Source organism: Enhydra lutris, unplaced genomic scaffold, assembly GCF_002288905.1.
Source record: "Enhydra lutris kenyoni isolate GAN:26980312 unplaced genomic scaffold, ASM228890v2 scaffoldscaffold6, whole genome shotgun sequence".
Taxonomy (NCBI): Eukaryota; Metazoa; Chordata; class Mammalia; order Carnivora; family Mustelidae; genus Enhydra; species Enhydra lutris.
In genome coordinates, this window is record NW_019154090.1 from 25,386,594 (window position 1) to 25,412,469 (window position 25,876).

At 50.1% G+C, this 25,876-nt stretch overlaps 1 protein-coding gene across 1 annotated transcript in view; it reads right to left on the reverse strand.

Annotated features, from left to right (window-relative positions):
• Positions 1-16,283: 16,283 nt before the first annotated feature.
• The window catches only part of LOC111141562 (EF-hand calcium binding domain 8), a 57,635-nt gene continuing 48,042 nt past the window's right edge, over positions 16,284-25,876 (reverse strand). The window contains exons 23-27 of the mRNA XM_022494195.1: positions 24,620-24,788; positions 19,392-19,524; positions 18,076-18,280; positions 17,891-17,989; positions 16,284-16,965 (exon numbers count right to left, since the gene is read on the reverse strand). Of these exons, the coding sequence (XP_022349903.1) occupies positions 16,555-16,965; positions 17,891-17,989; positions 18,076-18,280; positions 19,392-19,524; positions 24,620-24,788 (1,017 nt within the window). The 3' untranslated portion in view covers positions 16,284-16,554. The remainder of the gene's footprint in view (positions 16,966-17,890; positions 17,990-18,075; positions 18,281-19,391; positions 19,525-24,619; positions 24,789-25,876) is intronic.

Consider the following 25,876-nt stretch of genomic DNA (forward strand, 5'->3'; position numbering starts at 1 on the left):
GCCAGGGGCCGGGGAGAATGGGGAGCTAATGTTTTAACTGCAGAGAGTTTCAGTTCTGCAAAACGGAACGAGCTATGGCAATGGCGGATGGTGATGGGGGCCCCTGATTACGAATATAGTGAATACCACTGAGCTGTAACCTTTAAAATAGTTAAGATGGTAAATTTTGCTATATGTATTTTACCATGATAAAAATTCTCTCTCTCTCTCTCTCTCTCTCTCACACACACACACACACACACACACACATACAGAGCTATAAAATACCTTAAATCCTTTAATGGAGAAAATTTGGGATACTTTAGAAACTTAAGAAAATCCTATAAATTCAGATAGCACATTCTATCATCACTGTATACTGTGAGACGTGCAGATGTAAATTTTTTGAAGTTTCTCTTCCCTAAAGCAGTCACTCATTTTGCATGCATAATCTTTGCCTTAGCTGAGTCCCACCTGTTTACTATTTACTCAAGAGCTTACGGAAGTGCTGAAAACAGTATCCAGGGTCATTACCTACTGTGACTCCAACCACAGAGCTCTCAGCACAGAGCATGGCACACAGTGGGCGCTGAGTAAATGATCACCAAGGTGATTGTCAACCTCTATCCCCAGGCAGGTGATAGGAGGCCCAGTCCTCTGGGGAAGTGTGTGGTGACAGTGCCCCTAAGCAGGGCCCCAGAGTGGCAGACAGGCTGACCAAGCTGGAAAGGGCCCAGGGAATGGAGCCTACAAGGGAGCGAATTCATCCAGGAAGGGGCAGGCAAGTACAGATGCTGGCAAGGGTCCAGCTGGGCATTAGAAGGATGGATAAATCAGAAATATGTTAGTCTCCTGGGAGGGCACCCTGGACTGGCACATGTCCTGGTGGAGAATCTGTCCCTCTGGCTATCCGCCAGGCCCCTCACCGGCACCTGGCCCTAGGACCTGGCCTCCCATGGTCTCCACAGTGGGATGGGCTTCAAGGGGTCCCCTCTTACTCCTGCCACCCCCGGGCCGTTATCAGCAATTTATGGACCTGGTAGACAACCTGGCGTTATTTCCATAGATTTTGTTTAGACCCATTCTTGGGATTTAAAAGCCACACCATACTGAGATTTGATGAAAAGCAGAGCCATAGACACCCCACTTCCTCCCACAAATGCCCTTCCCAGCCTCACTCAGGCATTCTACATGTTTTCTTCCAGTCATTTGTCTTCTTTGTTGAATGTGTATTTTGTTCAGCAGTTATTTTTGAAAACTTTATGTAGTTAAGTCTTTTCCTTTATAGATTCTAAGTTGTATGCATTTCATGAAGAACCTGTCCAGTTACAAGATGATAGCAATATGCTCCTATATTTCTACTGATTTTATGTCTATGTCTCTCTCTGTATATGACATATAGAATAGATATGTGATAGGTGATGGATATGCTCCTTAATGCACACACACAAGATTCAGAATTATAAAAGCCCTTTAGTGCAACTGGAATTTATTTTTGTGCATGGTGTGAGGTAGGGATCTGGTTTAATTTTTGTTAAGTGACTACCCAAGGCCACAGTGCGATACCATTATTGAATCCATTATTGAATAGATCATCTTTCCTCTGCACCTTGGAAACAGAGTCAACGCACAGCTTCTGGTCTCTTTCTCACTTCATCCAGCCCTCCTCCTCGTCCTGCACCAGCACTATACCCTTTGAGTTAGCTTTGGAAAATGTGTTGATGTGTGCCATGGTGAGCACCCTGTTCTCTACTTCTGCTTCTCATACACGTTCTCTGCCAGGCAAGCTTACCCATCCTCTTGTGTCAACAAAGCTGCATTTTTTTAACAGCTGGCCTTGCAGCGATTTTACAGATTCACATATGAAGAATAAATCTCTTGGCCATGTCAGTTCTTCTCTTCCCGGAACATGGAGTCTTCTCTCTGCATCTTCAAGTTCTCCTTCAATAGCTTTAGTAGTGTCATTGGTTTCCTCAAATGAATTCTGCATTTTTGGGTCAGATTTAATTTTAGATCTTTTACCAGTGGTAGGACGATTGTAAATGGGATCTTCACCCTCAGTGACATTTTTTGTGGTTATAGCAGCTGGGGAGGAAACTCCTGCTATGTGACACTCGTGTGGCACTCCATGGTCCCCACCGTCTGGAGGACTCAAGTAAATTCTCCCCAGTGCCCTAGAGGCACGCACCTGTCACCCACAAGCATTCCATAATGCCCAAGTGTGTTCACCCGCACCAGCTCATCTCATCCCCACGGTATTGCCACAGATGAGACGGGCATGGGAGTGGCAGAGCGACTTCCTGAGCTCACACAGTGAGTTAGGTGGAACAGTAACGTCAGCCCAACCCGCAGGCCCCTGAGGCTTGCTCTCCCTTCAACACTTCCCACAGTCATTTCAAATTCCAGAAGGTTTGGGTGGACTGACTGTGGACCCATGAGTAGAGGGCAGGAATCCTGGGTTTTGTCCCAGCTGGGCCCTGCAAGCAGCTGACCCCCGCATCTCCCCTAGAACCCTGGGGACAATCACACAGCACAGACAGAGCATTCAATCCCTGGGGCGTCTTGTTCCTCATGAGGGGCACCTGCTGCTTCAGCTCAGCCCCGGCCTGGATGACCAGGCTCCTCTTCCTTCACCATGGGTCTCCCCTTCACCTGCCCCCACAGTCCCTCCTCCAAGTTCAGTAAGCCCTGGGTTGGGTGGTAGAGTCCCACAGTGATCTTGAAGGTCCTCTACAGATATGAAGACAGGCCCCGCCCAAGAGGGACCGAGTGTCACTCCAGACCCACCACGGAAACCTATTCAACCCAGCAGGGGGCAAGGGGTTGTTCCACACCTGGGAGGGCTCCCTGCTGTGGCAACATCTTGCAGGGGAACAAGGGCCACCTCTAGGCCTCAGTCCCCCCACCCTCCCAGTGCACAATGAACAAGGCTGGCTGCCTGCCTGTCCCTCGGCCCACCCACGGGACTGGAGCAGAGGAGTGGGCAGCCGGCCAAGGCGGGAGTTAGCTCCAGGCGGCGACCAAGGCAGACCGGAGGTAGCGAGTGCCAAACCACCCCTTAAGGCCCCCGGCGCGGCGCCTCCGATAAACCTAGCTCAAGCTCCAGGATTTGAGCTAATCCCACTAATCCCTAGAACCCAGGCTAGGTAGGGCAGATGGGAGGGCCTCGGCCTCCCCGAGCCTCAGAGACATCTGGACCCTGGACCTCATCTCTGCCTGCTGTTCCTTCACTGTGTGACCTCGAGGAAGTCACCTCCATGTCCCCATATGCTACGGTATGCTAGTCTTCACCTCCTCCCGGCCAGGGGTGGACCGAGGCCCCCAAACTGCTGGAGTAAAAGGTCCTTGTTGACTGTGGTGATGGGTGTGAGCCCCTCACCGACAGAGGGAAGGAAGTACCACATTCTTTCCTCAAGCCAAATCTAGCTCCCAGCCCTGACGCAGGCAGGCTAGGTGGGGCGGGGGAATCCCATGATGGTCATTTCTCAGGTCATGGTCACCCACCCAGGGCTCGGGGGTAGGGGTGACTTAGCCCGAGAAGGGAGGAGCTGATGCTGCTGGTCACCATGCATCATGGTCACAGGCGAGGAGCCCGGAGGAAGCACCCCCATCTACCCACCTTCTTCCCCCAACAGGGGACCAAGGGCTTATGGGAAGCTCTGGGTGGCCTGGAAGTCTGGCCTAGACTCTGGGGTCCCCAGAATCCTTTCACCTTTCTGGTCTTTGGACACACAGAAGCTGCTTGTTCCTCAATGGTGGCGGTTCCCTGGGGCTGGTTTGCAGGAGGGGTCTGGTCAGAGGAAGGAGGGGCTAGGCCAGCCTCCTGCCCCAGAACCAGGGAGCTTCTGCCCCACAACACACAGCCCTGAGACTGCTGAGCCCTCAGCTCTTACAGTGGGTCTGAAGTGGGAAGGGGGAAGAAGGGGAGGCCTGGTCCATCCCAAGGGCTCAGAACAGCAAAGCTCCCCAGTGACCTCTCCTTTCTTTCCTTGCCAGCTTATCCACCATCAATGTCATCAGCCAGCCACTAGCCCAAGTGATGGCCTGACCTCCAGAAGCCTCCTGGGACAGGACAGAAGTTTCCAGATGGCCCTTTCCAATTTGCACTGATAAGCCTGCTGTCATCCCAGGAGGCTCTGAGACCCTGCCCTTTGCAAGGGTGGGTGAGAAATACAGATGACAAGTAACAAGCCCCCTTCATGGAGGGCTGGCCCTGCGGGGCCTGGAGCTGAGAGCTTGCTATATACACCCACACCTACTTCTCCCACCAGCCACATGAGGGAGGTACAATGGGAGGAATTGAGGGGGAAGTGGCCCGCATGTGGTCAGTTGTGAGCTGCAGAGCTGGAGTTCAAGTTCAAGGCTGGCTGTCTGGCTCTGGAGTCCCTGCTGGTGGCGTGTCTGGGAAAGGAGGGCTGGTAGGGGTAGGAGGGTCCACGGCTGTGAGTCCACAGGGAAGGTGAGACAGGCAGTGCCAGGGCCCACAAAAGCTGTCATGGCGAGGTCTCTCCTGTCACCTCTGTGTGAAACTAGGGGAGTACCCCCATGCCGTATCGTCCTCCTGGGCAAACCTGGGCCAGAGCAGGAGGTAGAAGCGGATGCCCCAAGGAAGGACTTTCTAACAGTCCAACTCTGAGGGACTGAGCCCCTTGTCCCAGGAGGTGTACGAGCCCAGGCGAGGTGAGTTTACTCGGGAGCCCAGAACTCTGCAGATTCTCACACCCGGTTTCAGAGGGGGCTCCTTCCTCCTCTTCCCTGAGGGTCCTCAGCCCTGGACTGTCTGTTAAGTGCTACCCATTGGGATGTTGGCATTTCTTATTTGAATCACCAGGAGGGCTGTCTCACTTTCCAGTTGAGGTTCAAAGAGATTTAACTGCTGGCCCCTGGTCACCTGGCCAGCAGAACCGGGAAGGCGCCCAGGAGTGTCCTGGGAGTATGGGTCGGCTGGGCCTGGGTGCAAATCCCAGTCTGGCTTCTGTGCTGGGTGTCCTCAGCAAGACACTTTCCCTCTCTGAGCCTCTACTCTCTTCTCTAAAATGCGAGAGTTCAGGGGCGCCTGGGTGGCTCAGCGGGTTAAAGCCTCTGCCTTTGGCTCAGGTCATGATCCCAGGGTCCTGAGATTGAGCCCCACATTGGGCTCTCTGCTCAGCGGGGAGCCTGCTTCCCCCCCCTCTCTCTGCCTGTCTCTCTGCCTACTTGTGATCTCTGTCTGTCAAATAAATAAATAAAATCTTTAAAATGGGAGAGTTCAGTGGGGGCTGGCAGTGCACAGGGTCTCGGGACAAACAGCAGGATGTGAGTGAGATGCCGCCCTTCCCCATCCTTCGCTCCTGCTTGGGTACTGCTGGCCTCCAGTCTGTGAGTACCCCCACTCCCCGCCCCTCAGCATAGTGGCTCCAACTTTGCTGCTTCTGGCAGCCTCCTCCCTGGCTCTGCTCCAATCCAACCAAACCCCTCTGACTTGGAGTAATCTTTTCCTGATCCGGGCTGCCCCCCCTCTCCCTGCACACACTCACTGCACGGCCCCACTGCAGGCTGGGGCTGGCGGACACTGGCCTCACGCCCACTGTGCAGCAATGTCTCCACTGTGCCCGGCCTGGAGGGCTCTTCCCCAGGACTCCAGCAGCTTCTGCTGGGCTGCTCCGAGAGGCCTTGCTCCATCACGTGCCAGAGGAACTCTCCGTCCCCTCCCACTGCATGTCTCGCCCAGCCCCTGCATTATTGGCTTCCATATTATTTGATCATTTTTACTCTTGTCCCTTGTTTGCTGCCTGGAGGGTCCCTGTTGGGCTTCTCCCTGACATGTCTCAGGATCCTAGCACCCAGCCTTTACTCAGTTAGGGGCTCTGGAACCCGAGTGGGAAGAGTGAGCCTCCTGTGGGAGGGGTGCTGACACCCTGAACTGGGGACAGCCCAGCCTTCAATTCTGGGACTCAGGGAACAAACTGCGGCATTTCCTTGTAACAGGAGCACTGGTCTCGCATGAGGCCCATGAAGGATGGGCAGGGTTGGCGCAGCCTTTCCTCCCCCGAGTCTCAAGGGGACTCCATTGAGGGTCATCACCAAGTCTAGGGTCAGGGTCTGGAGAAAGGAGCTCTCAATGTGAACGGACAAGGTCTGGAGAGTGGGAAGCCTGGGGTCCAGCCACGTACCTCTGGGCCTCAGTCACTATACCTGCGGACGGGCATGCCGCTTCCTGCCCCCTGGCCTCCTCTGATGAGAGGTAGGGAGGGACTTTGGAGACGCAGAGTGCTGCCACTTCTCACCCAGGAGGACCGAAGTGCCACAGGCCAGGGTCCTAGGTCGGCCCCAAGCTCCTGCACACCAGGAGTCGGTCACGCCGGGAGTCGGGTGCCCGTGCCTGCACTCAGTTGGATAATCGTCATGGTGACATCACCAGCTCCATACCCAGAAGGAGCCCCAGCACCAGGCAGCCTGCAGAGGTGGGGTGTTGGTGCTGGCGGGACCTTACTACCCTACCCAGCTCTCAGCAATGATGAGATGCTGTCAGTGTGACATGCCAAGCCTGTCACCCGCCTTAGCTCCCACTCCAGGAGGTAGGTGTTTCTGCTCCCCTCCAACCCACCTTGACAGACGGGGTCACTGAGCCCCACAGAGGGTAGTACCCTGTTTACGTCACACAGCAACTGGGGATCTGGACCCAGAGCCGTCAGGCACCAAAGCCTGTGTTCTTAAGCCACAGGAGGACACAAAGCCCACCCCCTGCACACACACACCATACAAAACCCTGTGCGTGGCATCAGGATGGGCCCCTGCATTCCCAAGCTGTCAATACCCTGCAGTGGGATCCCCTTCTCAGCAGGTTTGGAAGGACACGTGGCCCCAGCTTCCTAGGACTCGGGAAAGGAAAGGGCAGGCAGGAGTTAGGTCTGGAAACTGGCGTGTCCCTGCTGACCGTGAGTTTGCACCCATAAACCATAAACATGACTTGGAGGACCAGGTCCCGCAAGAGAGGGTGGGCAAGGCAAAGAGAGGCTCTGAGGCTATGCAACCCCCCCAGGACCCACCCCTTAGCCCCAGCTTTCTGTGGGATTTCCTGGGATCAATAAGCAGCTCCCTGTGCCTGCTCTGTGCTGCTCTCTGTCCCTCACACCGCAGTGACGAGCCCAGCAGCGCCTTTCCTAAGGGCCACTGAGGCAGGGATGGGGAGGGAAGGAGCGGGAAGACAGGGCACCTTTGGCAACCTTCACCACCACCAGGAGTCCGAGGAGCAGGAATGGCGAGCCACTGGCCACTCAGCAGTGGCTTCCAACGGCGCATATCTTCATCATCGACCAGCTCTCCTCCTAGAGTCCTTGCTTTAGGACCAAGGTCCCCAACCACGGGAACAGAGGGCGCTGAGGGCCATCCACTGCCAACTTCAAGTTCTATGAGAATCCAGAGCTTCTGTTGCCAGGCCATGTCCCCTTCCCTCCAGGGAATTCAACCACCCATCATTTATCCCCATTTCATAAAGATGGAAACTGAGGCTCTGAAAGGTTTAGACACTTGCCCAGAGTCACACCAGGAATGAGCAGAGAAGCTAAGCTTTGAACCCTGGTTGGTCCCACTCTGCAGCCCACATTCTGCGGAACGCCAACTCGATCCTGAGACACTGCCTTCCTCCCCCTCGCCCCCAGCACCTCTAGTGCCCTAGAGAACCAGATAAAATCTACATAACTCCTCAGAGCCTCAGTTTCCTCATCTGAAAAATAGGGAGCATAAAAATACCCATGAAGACAGAGTCCAAGTAATCTGCTCAGTCCAGAAAAACAGGTGGTTTTCTCTCCCCTAATGATGTCGCTCCCTGGGACTCCCCCACACTTGGGACTACCTCCTCCACCATTGGCTCAGCCTCTAGACTCCCACAAACCTTTTACCTCTTCCCAAACCCCTAGGCAGAGCCCCAGGACCCACTTACCAAAGCAGGGGACATCCTGAAGATAAATTTAAGTGAGTCACTGTCAGGGTGCTGTTGGGGACAAGCCAATGTCACTGTCTTCAGGGCCCATGATCTCCTGGTTCAAACCCATGTCTTGCCCTTTCACTAGCCAGGGCCAGAAGTCAGTGCAGCCAGGTGCCCTACCCACTGCCAGGGAGGTATCGGATACTAGAGGTATCAGAATTCCAGACTTCTGGAACTGTCAGCTATATTACAAAGCTATAATCATCCCAACGGTACTGGCATAAAATCAGTACGGTACTGGCCTAAAAATAGACACATAGATCAATGGAACAGAATAGAAAGCTTAAAATAAAGTCACACTTATATGGTTAATTAATCTTTGACAAATGAGGCAAGACTATGCAATGAGAAAAAGTTTCTTCAGCAAATGGTGTTGGGAAAACTGGGCAGTAACACGCAAAAGAATGAAACTGGACCACTTTCTTACGCCAGACACAAAGATAAACTCAAAATAGATTAAAAAACCTAACTGTGAGATCTGAAACCATGAAAATCCCGGAAGAGAGCACAGGCAGTACCTTCTCTGACACTGGCCGTTGCAGCATCTTTCTAGATATGTCTCCTGAGGCCAGGGAAACAGAAGTAAAACTAAACTGTGGGGACTACATCAGAATAAAAGCTTCTGTAGAGCAAAGGAAACAATCAACAGAACTAAAAAGATAAGTGGGAGAAGATGTTTGCAAACAACATATCCGATAAAGGGTTCGTATTCGAGAGATATAAAGAATTTATACAACGCAACACTCCCCAAAACAAATAATCCAATGAAAAAATGGGCAGAAGACATGAACAGACATTTCTCCAAAGAAGAAGATGGCCAACAGACACATGAAAAAAAAATGCTCAGCATCATTCATTATCAGGGAAATGAAAATCAGAATACAACGATATTACTCCACACGTGTCATAGTGGCTAAAATCGAAAACATAAGAAATGGCAAGTGCTGGTGAGGATGTAGAGAAAGGGGACCCTCGGGTGCTGTTGGTGGGAAGGCAAATGGACGCAGCCACTGTGCAGGATGGTATGGAGGGTTAAAAAGTTAAAAGTAGAACCATCCAGTAATTGCACTACTAGGTATTTACTCACCCCAAAAAAGAAACTGCACTAATTCAAAGGGATACATGTACCCCTATATTTGTTGCAGCATCATTTACAATAGCCAGATCATGGAAGCAGCCCAAGTGTCCATCGATAGATGGATGAATAAAGAAGTTGTGGTCTTGGGGCTCCTGGATGGCTCATTTTGGAAAAGCATGTGACTCTTGATCTTGGGGTTGTGAGTCCAAGCCCTATCTTGGGTATAGAGATTACTAAAAATAAATCAGTAAACTTCAAAAAAAGATGAATTTTTAAAAAGATGTGGTATCTGTATAAATAAAATATTATTCAGCCATAATAAGAAGGAAATCTTTCCATTTGCAGCAACATAGATGGAACTAGAGAGTGTAATGTTAAGTGAAATAAGTCAGTCAGAGAAAGACAAATACTGTTTTATTTCACTCCTATGTGAAGTTTAAGAAAGAAAAGAAATGTGGGCAAAGGCGGTGGGGGGAAGCAGAGAGACAAACCAAGAAACAGACTCTTAACTATGGAGAACAGACTGATGGTCACCAGAGGGGAGGTGGGTGGGGGGATGGGTGAACCCGGTGAAGGGGAATAAGAGCACACTTATGATGATGAGCCCTGAGAAATGCATGCAAGTGTAGAATCACTATATTGTACACCAGAAACAGAACACTATATGTTAACTGTAGTGGAATTAAAATTTTAAACTTAATTAAAAAAAAAGAAAAGAAAAACCAATTCTATGCAAGTCTTTTAAATGAGAACACAAGAAACAAAATATTTGTTCTAAGTGTACATCCACTGGAATTCAGCCCCACGTCCACCTAAAATCATCTTACATACCATAGATAGTTCAAGGCCCTCAGTGTGAAAAATGAGAATCCAATTCAAGCCCCATGTGGTAAACTGAAGCTAGGAGAAAGGCACAGCGCTTGTCCAAGGGCACCCAGCACGTCTGGTGGAAGTGGACATGAAGCCAGACCTCCTTGGGCCCTTTCTTCCTGTGATTCTCCCAATGGGTTAAAGATTCAAGAAGTCTGGAAACTGAACATGCCAGGCCCTGATAGTCAAAGCCTGTCTGGGCCTCAGTACTAACAGGGATCACCAGAGCCAGCGGCCCAGGCGTATGAACCGGAGTAGCTATGCCCCACAGGGGATGTGCAAGCATTCCATCCTGGGGCTGGAGATCAGTGCAGAGGGCCAGAGGGGCGTTGGACAAGTCAAACTCCTCTCTGAGCCTCAGTTTCCTAATCCGTAAAATGGAGACGTCATTTTGCCTGGAAAGCGCTGTTTGGAGGCTCAGAGGTGACTGCAGCCATGGGGCTGTGTTAAGAGGTACAGTGTCCTCAACAAACAGCAGAGGGACGTTGGCAGACACCGTGTCATGGTGGCGTCCCCCACGTCAATTTCCCGCCCTTGTGGGTCCAGCTCTGGTGTGGGTCCAGCGCCATGTCCCTGTTTATTCTCCCTATCTTGATGGAATTCTTTCCAAAAAGGATGTGGTTCCTGGGGCATGTGGAGGAGCAGTTAAGCCCTTCCACCCTGAGCCGTGGGACCATACTCCACCTTCAGACCGGATTCTGCTTCCAGTGTGCGCCCCTCTCCCCAGCCTCCTGCTTGTGCCTGCTGTGACAGTAATGGTCACTAGAGCTCATAATGCTTGGGCATCGAGCTCCTTCAGAAACACCTGAGATGATGTGCTGATGAAAAACAGAGGCTACTTAAAAAGAAGAGAAAAGGAAAAAACCAAAAACAAAAAGCAAAAAAACCCAACAGGCTCTGCAGCCAGGCTTCTTCCCAAGATCGAGTCCCAACCCCACCACTAACCAGCAAGACACTTCCCTGTGCCTCAGCTTCCTCATCTAGTGGATTAGGATAATGTCAGTAGCCAGGAGTGCGAATCATTGTGAGGATGAAAAGCAAAGACTTCAGAACGCAAAGCCTTTGAACAGTGCCTGGCACACAGTAAGTGCTCAATAAATGTCAGGCATTGTTACTACTGCAGAGGTGGGTTGGGGGGCTGCTGAGGAGTATGACTACTTCCTGGCTGTGTGACCTTAGCCAGTTACCCAACCTCTCTGAGTCCCATAGTTGTAAAGGTTAAATGTGGTCGTGCCTGGGGCAAAACAACTACTCAATAAAAAGTGGCCATGCCAGGCCTGTGATAATGTCACTGAATTCCCACAATAGAGGCACATTGTATCCTGTGCCCGTGGGAACTGCATTCCAGTGCCATAGGGCTGAACCTCTATTTTCTGGCTCCCTGTCTCTCTAAACAGTGGCCCCACGAACTGACTTCAGACTACAGTTGGCCTTGGGATTGGGGGGGTAGTCAGGATAACAGAGTTGAACCTCAAGTGCCAACTGGGATGGATCGGGGCGGGGGGTGCTGCGTGGGAAAGGATTTTGGACTCATGCAGGTTCGGCAAGCAGGTGCCTGACCCAGTACTGTCCTCCTCCAAGAGCAAGAGGCAGGAGGAAGGGGGTTCCACATGTGCCACCTGCCTGCCCACCCTTCCCCCCCCCCAAGAAACAAATAAAATTTAAAGGGCCCAGTGGACTTAAATAATTCTGCATGTCAAGAAGTAGCAGCTGAGGGTACCCGGGTGGCTCAGTGGGTTAAGTGCCTGCCTTTGGTTCAGGTCCTGATCCCAGGGCCCTGGGATCCAGACCTGTCTAGCAAGGAGCCTGCTTCTCCCTCTCCCTCTGCCAGCCACTCCCCCTGCTTGTGCTCTGTCAAATAAATAAAATCTTTAAAAAAAAAAAAAAAAAAGTAGTCACAACTGAGAGAAGTTGGGAGAAGAAGGCCTTTCTGTCCAGATCCACAAGCTCCTGTGACTGAGTGCAAAAGGGGAACACTGAGGACAGAAGCGGGGGGGGGGGGGGGGAGGGGGGAGCTGGTGGGTTTCCTTCCTCAACTCCTCAAATCAGAAGCCAGGCATTGGGACTCAGAACCCTGCTGCCCCTTTCGCAAAGGGAAATGACTCATGAGACTGTGTCTCCATCTACCAAGACTTCCCCTCAGCCCTCTCCCCACAAACCCCACCACTCCAAGATATGTGCCCCAGCCTAGAGGTCAGGAGGAAAAAAAAAAATGCTTTCTCTCTGAGAAAGTGAGCGACTTGCTCACCCAGTGAGCTGGAAATTTTGAACAGCATGGCTGGCGAGGCTCGATGGAACACTCACTCCCTTTCCCTACTTTTGACCTTGCCTGCCACAAGGAATCTTTTCTGTCTCCAGGGTTCAAGGGATGCCCACCCAAATGCAGCACCCCCAAATCCTGAGCGTCTTGGCCCAGAAGGGGCAGGAACCCCTGAAATCCCTGGTTGGAAGCCTAGCTGACATTTCCTGGCTGGGCGACCCTGGGTAACTTATCATCCTGTAGGAGTCTGTTTTCTCGTCTGTAACCTGGGGATAGACGACCTACTACCTTGGAACTTTGTAAGAAAACGTGAGTAAAACATTTGGTCAATTGGAAAGTTTCTCGCCCCCTTGTCACATCCCTTCAACGGGCTCCAAGAAGAACCAGAGGTTCCCCACCCACCCTCGTTCACCCCGCCCCCCACAAGCCCATCTCCTCTCCAGAAGAAGGCATCCCCTCCCCCGCACCTCCAGAACGCGGCTGGGGGCTGTGACCAGGTCTTGCTCCACCAGGGGGCGCTCCCTCCCCAGCAGGCGCGCTCTCAGCGCCTTGTGCCTATCAATGGAACACCAGCTTGCCACGGGGAGAAAAATCATGCAATTAGGAGACACATCCCAATAGCTGAAACCTTTTTAAAATTGTTTAATACAATTTAAAAATTATGTCTGCAAATTGAGAAAATCTGATGGTTTTTAAAAGCTCTTGAATAAAAAGGGGAAAAAAAAGTTTTGAAGGAAAAGCAGCCACGAGCTGCTCAGAGCTCCACTCCTGCCCCCTCAGAGGCTCCCCCAGCCAGCTCCCGGCCATCGGGGTCTGCTGGCCTCTGGTCCAGTCCAGTCATGGTGCTTGCCCCCTTCCCGCTGTCCTGATCTCCCGAACCACTCCTGCCCCTTCAGTCCATCCCCACGTGGCAGCCAGCGGGAGCTTTTCAAGACACTGGTGAGACTGGATTGCACCTTTCACTGAAATGCCCTCAGGATTCCCAAGAGAAAAAACCCCCTATGTGACCAGCTCCTCAGTCTCTCCCCACAGCTCCTCCCTCCTCTCTTCACTCTCCTGAGCCACAGTGGCTTACAAAAATGCAGATTCATTTCCACCTGGGGCCTTCTTCCCTGGCTGTTCTCTCTGCTGGAAGACCCCCCTCCCGACCGTCCCCACTGGCACTGGTCTGGAAACAGGTCAGAAAAGCCAGACACCACTGTTCAGTCCGAAAGCCGCCGGTGACCCTGGTCCAGTCAGCTACCCTCCCTGGGCCCCAGGCTCCCCGCCACAGTGCCAGACTCGTGTGGGGCGTGGTACATGTCCGGGGAGAAGCCAACACCTCATTCTGGTGTCCCCGTTCCCCAAGCGCAGGACACAGTGAGCCCACAGTGAGCTCAGGCCCCCGAAGACCCAGCCCTGGTCAGGCTCCAGAACAATGAGACTCCTAATCCGGGGGGAGGCCGGTGAGGATCCACTCAGCACCGAGTCCTGAAAGAGGCCCGGTTACCAGAACCCGCTGGAACCTCAAGGCTGCTGGCCCTCTGCCCCTTCCCAGAAGCCCCTTGGGGCTCACAGACAGGATCTGCAGTCTCCCAATGGGGAGGGACACTCCACAGTCCATCCAGGGCTGGCAAATAGAGAACACAGAGGCGCAGAAGGAAAACCAGGTGAGATCGATCTCAGAGGACCTCCTGGGGGAGGGAGACTTTGACCTGATGGTCTTGGGTAAACACCACCCAAAATGGACAAATAGTTATCCAGCACCTGCTATATGCCAACTACTACGCCAGGCACGGGAACTGTGAACAAGATGGACACGGTTCTGCTCTGGGGGTGGAGGGAGGAGGCACAGTGGTAAACGGACACACAGGGAAAGACTGCGGTGAGAATAAAGCAGGCGGGGGTAGAGTGTACAGGGATATCAGGCACGGCAGGGATATTTGAGGAGCGCATGAAGGCGAAGCCATTTGATCCAATAGAGGCCCTTCTCAGGGGAGCAGACAGCAAACACAAAGGTCCTGGCTGGCTCTGGGCTAAAGGCCCCCTCCTCCAGGAAGCAACCTCAGATGGCTCCCTGATGCTCACGATATCTGCGCACTGCCGCATGAGCTCTGCCTGCCTTTTTCCGGGCCTGCCTCTCTCTCCGTCAGTCGGCCAATGGGGTCATGACTTCTCTGCCCCTCCAGGCCCAGGAAAACATTTCTGTTCCACTGGAGATACAGGTCTGTTCCTATGTCAGATTGTTGGCCGTACATCATTAGGGGCAGACGGGAGGCATGTGCCCTCCTGCTCCTTACAAGGGTGGCTTGGCAGTGGCCCTTGGTCCTGAAGATGGCAAACCAGGGAGGGCCTGGATGCAGCCGTCACTGACGAGGGACACGGGGAAAAGCAGCAATAGTCACTTGCTCATTGAGTGAGGAAGGCTGCATTCAAAGCTTGGATGCCAAGGTCACGGGCTGTGTGAGGTATGAGGAGCAAATGAGTGTTTGGGAACTGAGGGTGTGAATGCATGTGTGTATGAGGTCTGCACACGTGTGTGCAAAGACAGGAAAACATGTAGAGGGAAATGCCCCGGACTGATCTCTGGGAGATGGGATCCAGATGGTTTTTGTTGGCTTTTATGCTTTTCAGTATTTTCTTGATTTTTCTACATTCAGCCTGTGCTACTTTTAGAATCAGAAGAGAGCTAAATGTAAGTAGTTTCCTTTTTTTTTTTTTTTAAGGCCATTGATGTAGAGGCAGAGAGCAGCCAGAGAAGAGGCTGGTGCGGCTGGGCAGACACTCGGGCTTGGGAAGGTGAGGAGGGGTGCTCTGGGGCTCAGGGAGCACAGGTGACCAGGAGACAGGACACTGGGCCACCAGTCCAGCTTCCTCACTCACCAACTGGGATACTGACCTCCAGTCCCCATATGGGTTCTAAGCTTCTTCTGACCCTAATGCTCCAGAATGATCTGTCCCCCATCCCATCTAGGGCTCAGGCCAGGAGGGGCTGGTTGTGAGCAGCAGGAGAGACCTATCCCTGCAGGTGGTGACTCTGGGCCTGGGACTCTGTGTCAGGGGAGCCTGCCTGCTGGAGGGGCCGCCAGGGAACTCCCACAGCCGGGGACAAATGTCCACAGTTAGCTGCTGCCCGAGGAGGAGGTGAGACTCCGATGGCAGTTTTCTTCACTTCCTGCAGTGTTGCCTGCACCAACACACGTGGGCAGAGGCAGTAAAATGCTGCTGTGAGGGGGCTGGGGCCTACTGAGGGGAGGGTTCACCGAAAGGCAGAGTCAGATGGAAGATTCCCCTGAGGTTGACCTGTCCTGAGCCCTAGCGTCCAGCCAGACGGCCCCTAAGTGAGGTTCTCAGCTCCTAAAGGACCCTGACTTGCCCTCCAGGTAAGGGCTCTACAGAGGCCTTTAAGAAAATCCCCTTGAGGGGGCGCCTGGGTGGCTTAGTCAGTTAAGCAGCTGCCTTTGGCTCACGTCATGATCCCAAGGTCCTGGGATGGAGGCCCACATCTGGCTCTCTGCTCAGTGGGGAGCCTGCTTCTCCCTCTGCCTGCTCCTCCCCCTACTTGTGTGCTCTCTGTTAAATAAATAAATAAAATCTTAAAAAAAAAAAAAAAGAAAGAAAGAAAAGAAAAGAAAATCCCTTGAGGCCTGGTAATCACAACATCCCTTCCTCCTGCTACTCACAGCTCCCCACGGGCCTTCCCTGACCCCCGGGCAGAGGCCTTGGCCCTGTCACTGCTTTTACCACCGCATAATCCACGCTGAGTTCTCCACCCCAGACACTGCCCAGAGCAGCACACAAGGGAAGGATCAAGGGGCTTTTGGCTCAGAAAAACCTGGATCCAAAGCAGTAGTGAGAGCCAGGCCAAGGTGCGCTCCACCATACTTTGGGGACCCCCTTGCAGGAAGGGCAGAACCGTTTGTAAATGTTGAGTTCCCTATGGCGAGTGCCTGATGGCTGAGGAGGACAGACACACAGCCGCCAAGGCCTCCCAAGGGCTGCTGGGCCTCACTCTAGCCATGAGGCCGAACCAAGTTTCAGAAGCAGACAGCTTACCCCAGCAGCGTGACCTACCCGCAGCATCACCAGGGAGCCTCTGAGGCCCTGGCCCTATGCTTCGCCTGCCAGAAGGCTGCGCCAGGTGTCCTGGGGGCGGGAACTCTCCCCTGCATCCATCCAGGGCCTCGTCAGGTGGAACACAGACACACTAAGGGGGCAAGGGACACACAGCCCAGCCTCCTGGCCTATGGGACTCCGATATCTGCAAATATTTATTTTCTTCTCCAGGACTCTGGTGAAGGAGGAGGTCAATAAGAAAAGGTCTCTATCCTCTGAGTCTGGCAGGGGTAATAAGCCAGGGACAGACAGAATGCCCATGGGCCTGGGCCTTGTGCTGGAGGGCTGGAGGAAGGGTGGGCCACCTTAGAACAGGATGTGGTACCTCTTCTTCATGGAGGAACGAAGGGTGGCCTTCAGAGGTCTTGAGAGCAGTTCGACGGATGAGGCAACAGGCGTGGGAGTTGCCGACCTCTGCACAACGTACCTGGATGTCTGGGACAGGACCGAGGGAGAGGACAGGAGGTAGGGGGAGCTGGACAAGGCCAACTCTAGGAAGCCAGAGCCTGAGGCTGTCACGGGGAGGGTGTCGCTGGGGGAGAGGGAGGTGGCAGAAGAGCTGGTGTTCCTTTCAGGATCCGGGTCCTTATGGCTGCAGTGGGCCGCCAGGTGCATGTGCGGGCCCTGGTGCTCTAGAATGTCGTGCAGCCCGAGGTCAGGTGTGTGGGTGGGCGACAGGTTGTTGAAGTGCAGGCTTTGGTAGATCTGAGGTGAAATCTGGGGGGGGGAGAGAGCAGGGGAGTTTGGGGAGTTCACCCAGGACCAAGAATAGGCTTCCAGGAAGGATGGGCCCTGGGGTCTTCCTGAACAAAAGAAGTTTCCAGAGTACTGTGATTTTCATGGAGAACCGCACCCTGCTGGCACTGCAAGCCCACCATGGGCCTGGCCTGGCACCTGGCCCTTCTCCTGGGGCTGGCAACCTCGCTTTGTGCTCAGCTCAGGACTATTCTCATCTCGAAATGAGACCTCAAGCTGGACTTGAGTGGGGCCCTCACCTTTCCTGTCAGCACGCCCCAGGCTGCGCTTGGAGGCCCATCTCTAGAAGGCAGGAATGCCGAGCAGCCTCCCTCTGCACTGCCCTCTCCCCGCCCAGGCCAGAGGGCTTCTCTCTCTTCAAGTGCTCACCACAAAGTAGGGAAGCTGTATGGCAGACACCTCTGGGAGAGGCCGCAGTCTGCCCAAGAGGGAGGAAGGATGGGGCTCAAAGCTGTTCTGCAAAACCCCTAGCCCCCTTTTCCTTTCCCCAAGCAGAGCACCCTGCCATTCCCTCCATCCTTTACCCAGCACCAGGAGACCCTCCCCATGTCTACTCTAGAGTGGCCCATGGTGTGGCGGTAGACAAGTAACCAAAGGAATAGTCAATCTCTGGGAAATTCTTGGAAGTCTAGCAAAAGTACCAGGCCCAAGGAGAATCTCCTCCTGTAGGCCTGATGAGGCCTGATGAGCTGTGTCCTCAGAGACAAAAGCCATGTCTGTGGCCTCACCCAGGACCTCCACAGTCAGACCAGCCTCACCCCAGAGCTGCCTGTGGCCCTGCCCTGGCCTGGAGGGCCCGGTGGACAGGAGGGTGGAAGGTGGCTGCTGCTGCTGGCGGAGGCCGCCAGCACCAGCATCTCAGGGAGCGAGCCCCGCCCTGTGTCACCTGGTGCTTCATCCAGCCGTACTGCACTTCGGTGGACAGGAGTTGGGGACTCCGGGACCGGGTCTTGGGCTTGTACGCTGCTCCCACAACTTTGCTCATCTGCGGGAGCCACGGACAAGAGTGAAGCCTCGGGGCTGGCCATGGGGGGACCCCTCTGTGCCCCTGGGTCCCCCACGCAGCCTCACCTGCTTGCCCTTGGACTCCCACTTGAGCCAGCTGCGCTCGATGTCTTCCAGGGAGCGCTCTCCGGCCCATGGGGACGTCTGGGTGATCTTCTGCAGTTTAGCCCACGCCTCGGCCTCTCTGGTGGCCTTCCCATTCAGGAGAGCCATGAGAGCTGCCTGTTCCCGCCGCTGGTACACCAGGGCCTCGGCCAGAGCCCGCTCCTCCCTGATGGAAAGGACTTTCCTTCATAAGATGCCCTTATGCCACAAGGCAGGGCAGGCTTCCCTCGGAGCCCAAGAGAATTTCTCCCTCCTGGGCCCGATCCTCTCCCAACCTTCTCATCCCTCCCCCAAGGCCGTACTGCTCAGGTCCATCATTAAACAGTGTCCAGGCAACGTTAGCAACCAACCCCCGACAAGTCCTGTGACCTTTCCTACCACCCTGTGCTGTCCCCCACGGAGGACTGATACCCCATCTTGACCTTACCTGGACCTCCCCTTGTGAAACAGTTAAACACCCTCTCCCTCCCATGGAAACCCTGCCTCTGCCTTGTTTGCTAGCCCCACATGGGGCGGTAGAGATGTATGCCTCGACGAGAGGAGAGGAGCAATAAGGACATATGGGTGCCTGGAAAACTATTTACATAACAAAACCCAACTCCAAGAATCTCTTCTCCTATGAAGCTTTTTTGCTTGATCCACCCCATGAGGTGACTGTCCTCTGAGCCATTCCTGTTCTTAACAGTCCCCTCACTTACCACATAAAATAGCAGCCATGAATTTGCATGTCCATCTCCCCAGAGAACTATGAGTTCTCTGAGGCAGAACCTGTGTCTGGATTGCTTTGGATTTCTAGAACCTAGCACAGAGTCTGGTACTCAGCAGGACCGCAATAAATATTTTTTTGAATGACCCCAAATTATCTGAGACTTGGTCAGGATTAAGGGTGGAACATGGGTGAAGGAGGAACCTGGAGAGGAAAGGAGCAGCAAGCAGCAGCCTGACCCCCCACTGTGAATCAGGGCCTCTAGCCACGGAGAAATGGCCTCAGCAGGGAAGCCAGCCCCGGCTAATCGGGACCTGACTCTGGGGCCGGGGCCCATCGAAGGGCTTGCCTTTTTATATTTTCTGCTGGTTTTTACTAAACTTTCAGCTGAGCTGGGCTCCTAGGTCACAGCTGCCACCTGTACAGTCAAATTGTCTGCGGATCCCAAGCCTCTGGCCCTCCCCAAAGGTGCCCACACTACCCGACCCAGACGAGGCTGCCCAGGACCTGGGAAGGCTCCCAGCATCCTCCTCGTTGGGCCAGCAGGACCAGGTGGGCTACAATAACTTACTCCAGCTCTGGACGGAAGGCCTTCTGGGCAGCATCTGCAGAGCCAGCCTCCTCCTCCGAGCTTTTTCTCACTTCAAGATCACCAACCATCTGAATATCCTGCAGCCTTTTCCAAACACTCCGGCCAAACGTCCCTGTGATTTAACCAGACGTGGCTCAGTAACAAGAACTGGTCTACTTCCCCCTCCTCTGATCCTTCTGCCCTTTACCCTCCACCTTCAAGAGTCATCTAGCAAACCCTTACCCTTGGCCTGCACTTCATCGTGCTTACCACAAGCCAGGCATTATGCTGGCTACTCAACAAATACCTGAAGGAACCAGACACTAGCCCTAGAATATACTTGGAGCATAGGCCAAAGCATCCTGCCCCACATGTAGGCTGAGATGGAAAGAGCACTATGGCAATGACCATGACCCTCAGTTGGGCTTACGTGGTTCATGTATCAAGTAGCAATGGCACAGAATGATCAGGCATCCATCAGATGTGAGGTGGGGGTGGCACTGGGGAGGAACAGGGCTGGAGGAGAAAGAAGGTAGTGAGAACAGAAAAACATCAGTCCCACTTTGGGGCGGGGCATAGCTAGTAGTAAGCCATTCTCCTGCTGCAGACTTTTTTTAAAAATTAAAAAAATATATAGTCAGAAATCCTATTTTAAGAAGTCATTGCAGATCAGTAGAAGTGAAAAAGAGTAGATGAACCAAAAGTACAGAAAGGGAAGAGTCCTTCCAAGAAGAACTGAAATTGAGGGCTGTGCTTCCTTCCCTGGGAGTATTTTCTGAGTCTGGGCATAGGCTGAGGGAGAATCAGGGTCTGCTTCAACAAAGGAAGTTTCTGGAAGGAAAAGAAACCGTCCGAGCTTCTGAGCAGGATGGATCAAGTCTAATGGAGTTCCACATGCATTGCTGCGTCTTCCACAGGACATTTGCTGAGCCCTGGGGGAGCTGAGGGCCTGGAAGTTGGGCTAGACAGAATGAGGTTGTTGGGAGACAAAGTCTCACTAGTGGAAGAAGTCTTTAACAAACACAAACAGACTTCACTCTTGAGACAGACTTCACAACGGAAGACAGAAGCAAACAATCTACCAAAAGCTGCAGTCCATACCCAACCCAGCTCAATCCCTGATTGCAGTGAGAGGAACAGCCCTATAGAGAGGAACTAGCACACGCACTGGAGGAAAACATACCAGTTTCAGTCTCTGTGGTGCTTTTATACAAAGTCCAGAAAAGTCTTGGGTTCCATTTTGGATTTGGTTTTAGGTTTTGTTTTGGTTTTGGTGGTGGGAGGTGTTGTTTTTGTTTGGGGGGGTTTTGGAGGGGTGGATTTTTTAATGCATATAACATGTAAAAAGACAGGAAAGTATAACCAATAGTAAAAGGAAGAAATAGGCATTAGAATCAGACCCACAGATAATTCTGATGTTGGAGCTATCAGATAAAACTTTAAAATAACTTGTAAATAGTTAAATAAAATAACAGAAAATATGAACAAAGTGAAGGAAAAGAAGGAGAATTTCTACAAAGAATTGGATTCTATAGGAAAGAACCAAATGGGTATTTGAGAACTAAAAAACATACAAAATGAAGAAATAACTGAATGGACTTAATAGCAGGCTGCATACAGAAGACAGAATTAATGAATTGGAAGGCAGGTCAGCAGAAAATCTACAAAAAATAACTAGAATGCAGAGATTGAAAAAAAAAATAAAACAAACAAAAAAAGAAAAAATAAATAAAACAAACAAAAAAAGAAACAGAGAGAACAGAACAAGAGTATGAGAGATAAATGGGGCACAGTCAAATGTTCTAATATACATGTAACTGGAACCCCACAATAGGAGAAGAGAGAGGATGGGCAAAGAAGTACTGAAGAGATAATATTTAAAAAAATAAAACTGATTAAAAATAGCAACCCACAGGTTGAAAAAGATCCATGAACTCCGAGCAGGATGAACACTAATAAAGCCACACTTAGACACATCATAGTCAAACTGCTGAAAGCCAAAAGTAGTCAGAGAAAAAAGAAAAATTACCTTCAAAGTATCAACTTACGGGGCATCTGGGTGGCTCAGTTGGTTAAACAACAGATTCTGTTTCAGCTCAGGTCATGATCTCAAGGTCAAGAGATCAAGCCCCATATTGGAGTCTGCCTAAATGGATTCTGCTTAAGATTCTCTCCCTCTCCCTCTGCCCCCTCCACCCAACCCAATTCACATACTCTCTCTATCAAAAAAATAAAGAAAGGAAGAAAGAATCAACTTACAACTGACTTTTCAAAAGAAAATATAGAAACCACAGATGATAGAAAAAAACTTTTTTTAAAGTACTGAAAGGAAATAAAACTCCACTGAGAATTCTATGCCCAGTAAAATAGTCTTAACATTTTAAGGCAAAATAAAGATGTTTTCAGATAAGAAAAAGCTTAAAGAACTAATCACTAGCAGGGATGCCTGGGTAGCTTGTTAAGGGACCAACTTTTTTTTTTTTTTAAGATTTTATTTATTTATTTGAGAAAGAGAGAGAGAGAGCATGAGTGAGGGAAGGAGCAGTGGGAGGAAGAAAGTAAGATTCTTGCACAAGAAGTGGTATCAGTTCAGGGCGCCTGAGTGGCTCAGTCGGTTAGCGTCTACTTCAGCTCAAGTCATGATCCCAGGGTTCTGGGATCAAGCCCCACATAGAGTTCCCTGCTCTGCCTCTCCGTCTGCCTGTTCTCCCTGCTTGTACTTTCTCTTTTTGTCTCTCTCTGTCGAATAAATAAATAAGTCTTGAAAAAAAAAAAGAAGTGGTATGAGGTCAAAAGCGCATATTATAATCTCTAGAGTAACTGATAATGAATATTATAAAAATATACAATTAAAAAGCTAATAAAGGAATAAAACAAGATAATTGGATAATTGTTTTAAATACTTGATTAATCCAAGAGAAGGCAGAAAAGAAATAATAAAGGAATGAAGAACAGAAAACAAATATCAAGATGATAGACTTAAACCATATAACTAATTTCTTTAATATTTGAATGGACTAAATATCCAATTAAAAGGCAAAGATTGTCAGGATGAAAAAAATAGGACTTAATATAATGCTCTTCAAAAGAGGTGGATTTTTAAAAGATTTTATTTATTGAGAGAGAGAGAGAGAATGAGAGAGAGAGAGCATGAGAAGAGAGAGGTCAGCAGGAGAAGCAGACTCCATGCTGAGCAGGAAGCCTGATGTGGAACTCGATCCCGGGACTCCAGGATCATGACCTGAGCCAAAGGCAGTTGCTTAACCAACTGAGCCACCCAGGTGCCCCAAAAGAGGCATATTTAAGTATAAGGACAGAGATAGGTTGAAAAATCATGTAGACAAGGGGTACAAACTTACAGTTATAAGATGAATTAAATGCTGAGGTTAAGGTTAACCCTGTGGTAACTACAGTTAACAATACTATATTGCATACTTGAAATTTGCTAAGAGAGTAGATATTAAGTGTTCTCACCACCAAAAAAAAAAAAAATAGTAACTATGTGAGGTGTAGATGTATTAATTATCTTGAATGTGGTAATCATTTCATAATGTTCCTATATACCAAGTCATCATGTCATACACTTAAAATGTCAGCTTACTCAGTCTTTTTTTGTTTGTTTCTATTACTATGTCTTCATAGTCACTAATCTTTTCTTCTGTAGTATCTAATCTGCTCTTAATCCTATCCAGTGTATTTTTATCTCAGACATTGTCATTTTTAATTTTTAAATTCAACTTGCGTCTTTTTACATATTCCAGTTCTCTCTTTAATATGCTGTTTTCTTCTATCTTTTGTAACACATGAAATATATTCATAATATTTATATACATTATATATTATGTTACATCTATTTATACTATATAATGTATAATTTATAATATTACAAATGTACTTATATGTGTTATATATAACATACTACTTTTGTATTATATTATGTATAATATTTATTATCTATGTATATTTATTTATTATAAATTATACCTCAGGAATTATTATTCTTTGCTGCCTGCTGTCTAATGCCTGGAAACTGTTATATATGTATTTTGTTCATGCTTTTAGTCATTTAAAGTGGGAATGTAAATCCAGTCCCTGTTACTCTGTCATGTTTGGAACCAACACCAATGATAGGCAATAGAAACAGACCCAGAAGTGAAAGAGATACTGGAATTAATCAGACTTTAAAATAACTTCAATCAAAATGTTCAAGAATATAAAGTAGAAGATGAGGAATTTCATCATAGAGCAGCAATAAATTTAAAATAGTCAAAAAGTTTTTACACATATAAGAGCTGAAAAGGCAAGGAAACTGAAGTAAACTAATTCTAAAAGGAATAAACCTTTGGTAAGAGACAAGAGACCAAAGCTGCTTTCAATCCTGGCAGAATAATGAGAGGAAGATGAGCCCTCCGTGGAGGAGGAGAAAACAGATGAATCCTTTGTGAAATTTTAAGAGCCTCGCACGACATAACAGATTATAACCCAGGATGTTCCAGCCACAGGGCGAGTATGCAGCTACCCACCAACTCTTTCCCTCAGGCCTTTGCAGGGTATATGGTGGCCATATAATGAAGGCTGGGGGCTGGGCAGAAGAGCTGAGAGATAGACCATGTAAGTAGAAAGCTTAAGAAGCATAAGATGCAGGGCATTTGGGTGGCTCAGTGGGTTGGTCCTCCACCATGATCTTAGGGTCCTGTGATCGAGCCCTGCATCGGGCTCTCTGATCAGCAGGGAGCCTGCTTACCCCCCTCTCTCTCTGCCTACTTGTGAACTCTGTCTGTCAAATAAATTTTTTTAAAAAGAAAGCATAAGATGCTCTTTATGTGATAGCTAAATGGGTATATATTTACTTTCTGAAAATTCACAAGCTGAACCCTTTTGGCTTGTGCTTTTCTTTATGTATGTTATATCTTAACAAGTAAGTTTATTTTTAAAAAGAGAAAGGAATGTGCCTTCTCAGATATATGCTTTGCAAAAATATACATGGGCAAATAATTTGGGGTGGGTGGGTGGGTGAGTGGGTGGATGGACAGTTGATGGATGAATGGACAGATTGCTGAATGGACAACTGGAAAGTCGCACATCCTGTGATACTGTCTGGGCAGAGCCAGCTGCTGTAGCCTGAAACCCCACCCCACAGGATATAAAGTTTATGCTAGCTCAGGTTCTAACAGGGACAGGGCCATGATGGGCCATATGGCATGGCTGAGCTTCAGTAGGACCCATACCAATGGTGTCACCGGAGAGTTTCCAAGCCTTGACGTCACCATCCTGGCCACCACTGACAACCAGCTGGAAGCTATCCACATACAGGATGTCGGCCACACTATCCAAATGGCCCTTCCAGGCATTCAGAAGCTTGGGGGGAACCAGGGAAATGGTCTGGCCAGCCACGACCTATGGGGGACAGTACAGGAGAACTACTTATACTGGAGGCAGTAGAGCACTCTGGAAGGATCCTAGGACACAGTCCCCTGGCCCATGTCCCAAAGTTCTAGTTCTAGACATGTTCCCACATTAACTTAGGTAAGTCCTGGCACTTCTCTGGGCCTCACTGGTCCCTTTGGTAAATATAATAAAAAAGCACTTGTATATTGCTATGTTGCTTACCAGCTGCACCTACACATCATTCCATTTGAACATTGGTGAGTCTCACCATTTCACAGAGGAGAGAAGTGAGCCCACAGCCACATAGCTAGAAAGTGGTGAGGCTCGGACAAGAACCCGGTCTTCTTCTAAAATTATTCAGTGGGGCACTGGGAATAGAACAGGGTGAGCAAGGGAGTGTTGGCTCACATTACACTATGAAAGAATGAACTCTACTTAACTGGGAAACAAGTAAAAATAACCAAGGCTGTCCTAAATAAAACAATATTGAAGGGGGATATATTTTTACCATGTTTGAATATGTTAAATCACAACATAAAAACTTGAAACAGAACAATGGGAGATGATAGAAAGCTCAGAAACCAACATACATTTATATAAAATATCTATATGTGAGAGTGCCAGGAAAATTTGTGGTAAGGGAGAGCAGGACCCATAAGCAGTGATGGAATACCTGGTAAACTATCAAGAGAAACTTCAATCATTGTTGTGCTTCTTATGACTAAAGAAACCCCTGAGCGCCTGGCTGGTTCAGCTGGCAGACCTTGCAACTCTTGATCTCAGGGTTGGGAGTTTGAGCCCCATGTTGAGCCCGGAGCCTACATGAATAAAATTTTTTTTGAAATTTAAAAAAAACAACTAAAGAAACACTAAAAGGGTCAAATAATTCTTTTTAATGAAACTGCAAAATATCTAAAAGAAAACATGAGTGAGTATTTAGCTTATCTCTGATTAAGAAAGTGATTGAAAATGGTAAATACCACAACGGGAAGAAAAACTGACCTGAGGGGTGCCTGGGTGGCTCAGTGGGTTAAAGCCTCTGCCTTCGGCTCAGGTCATGATCCCAGGGTCCTGGGATTGAGCCCCGCATCAGGCTC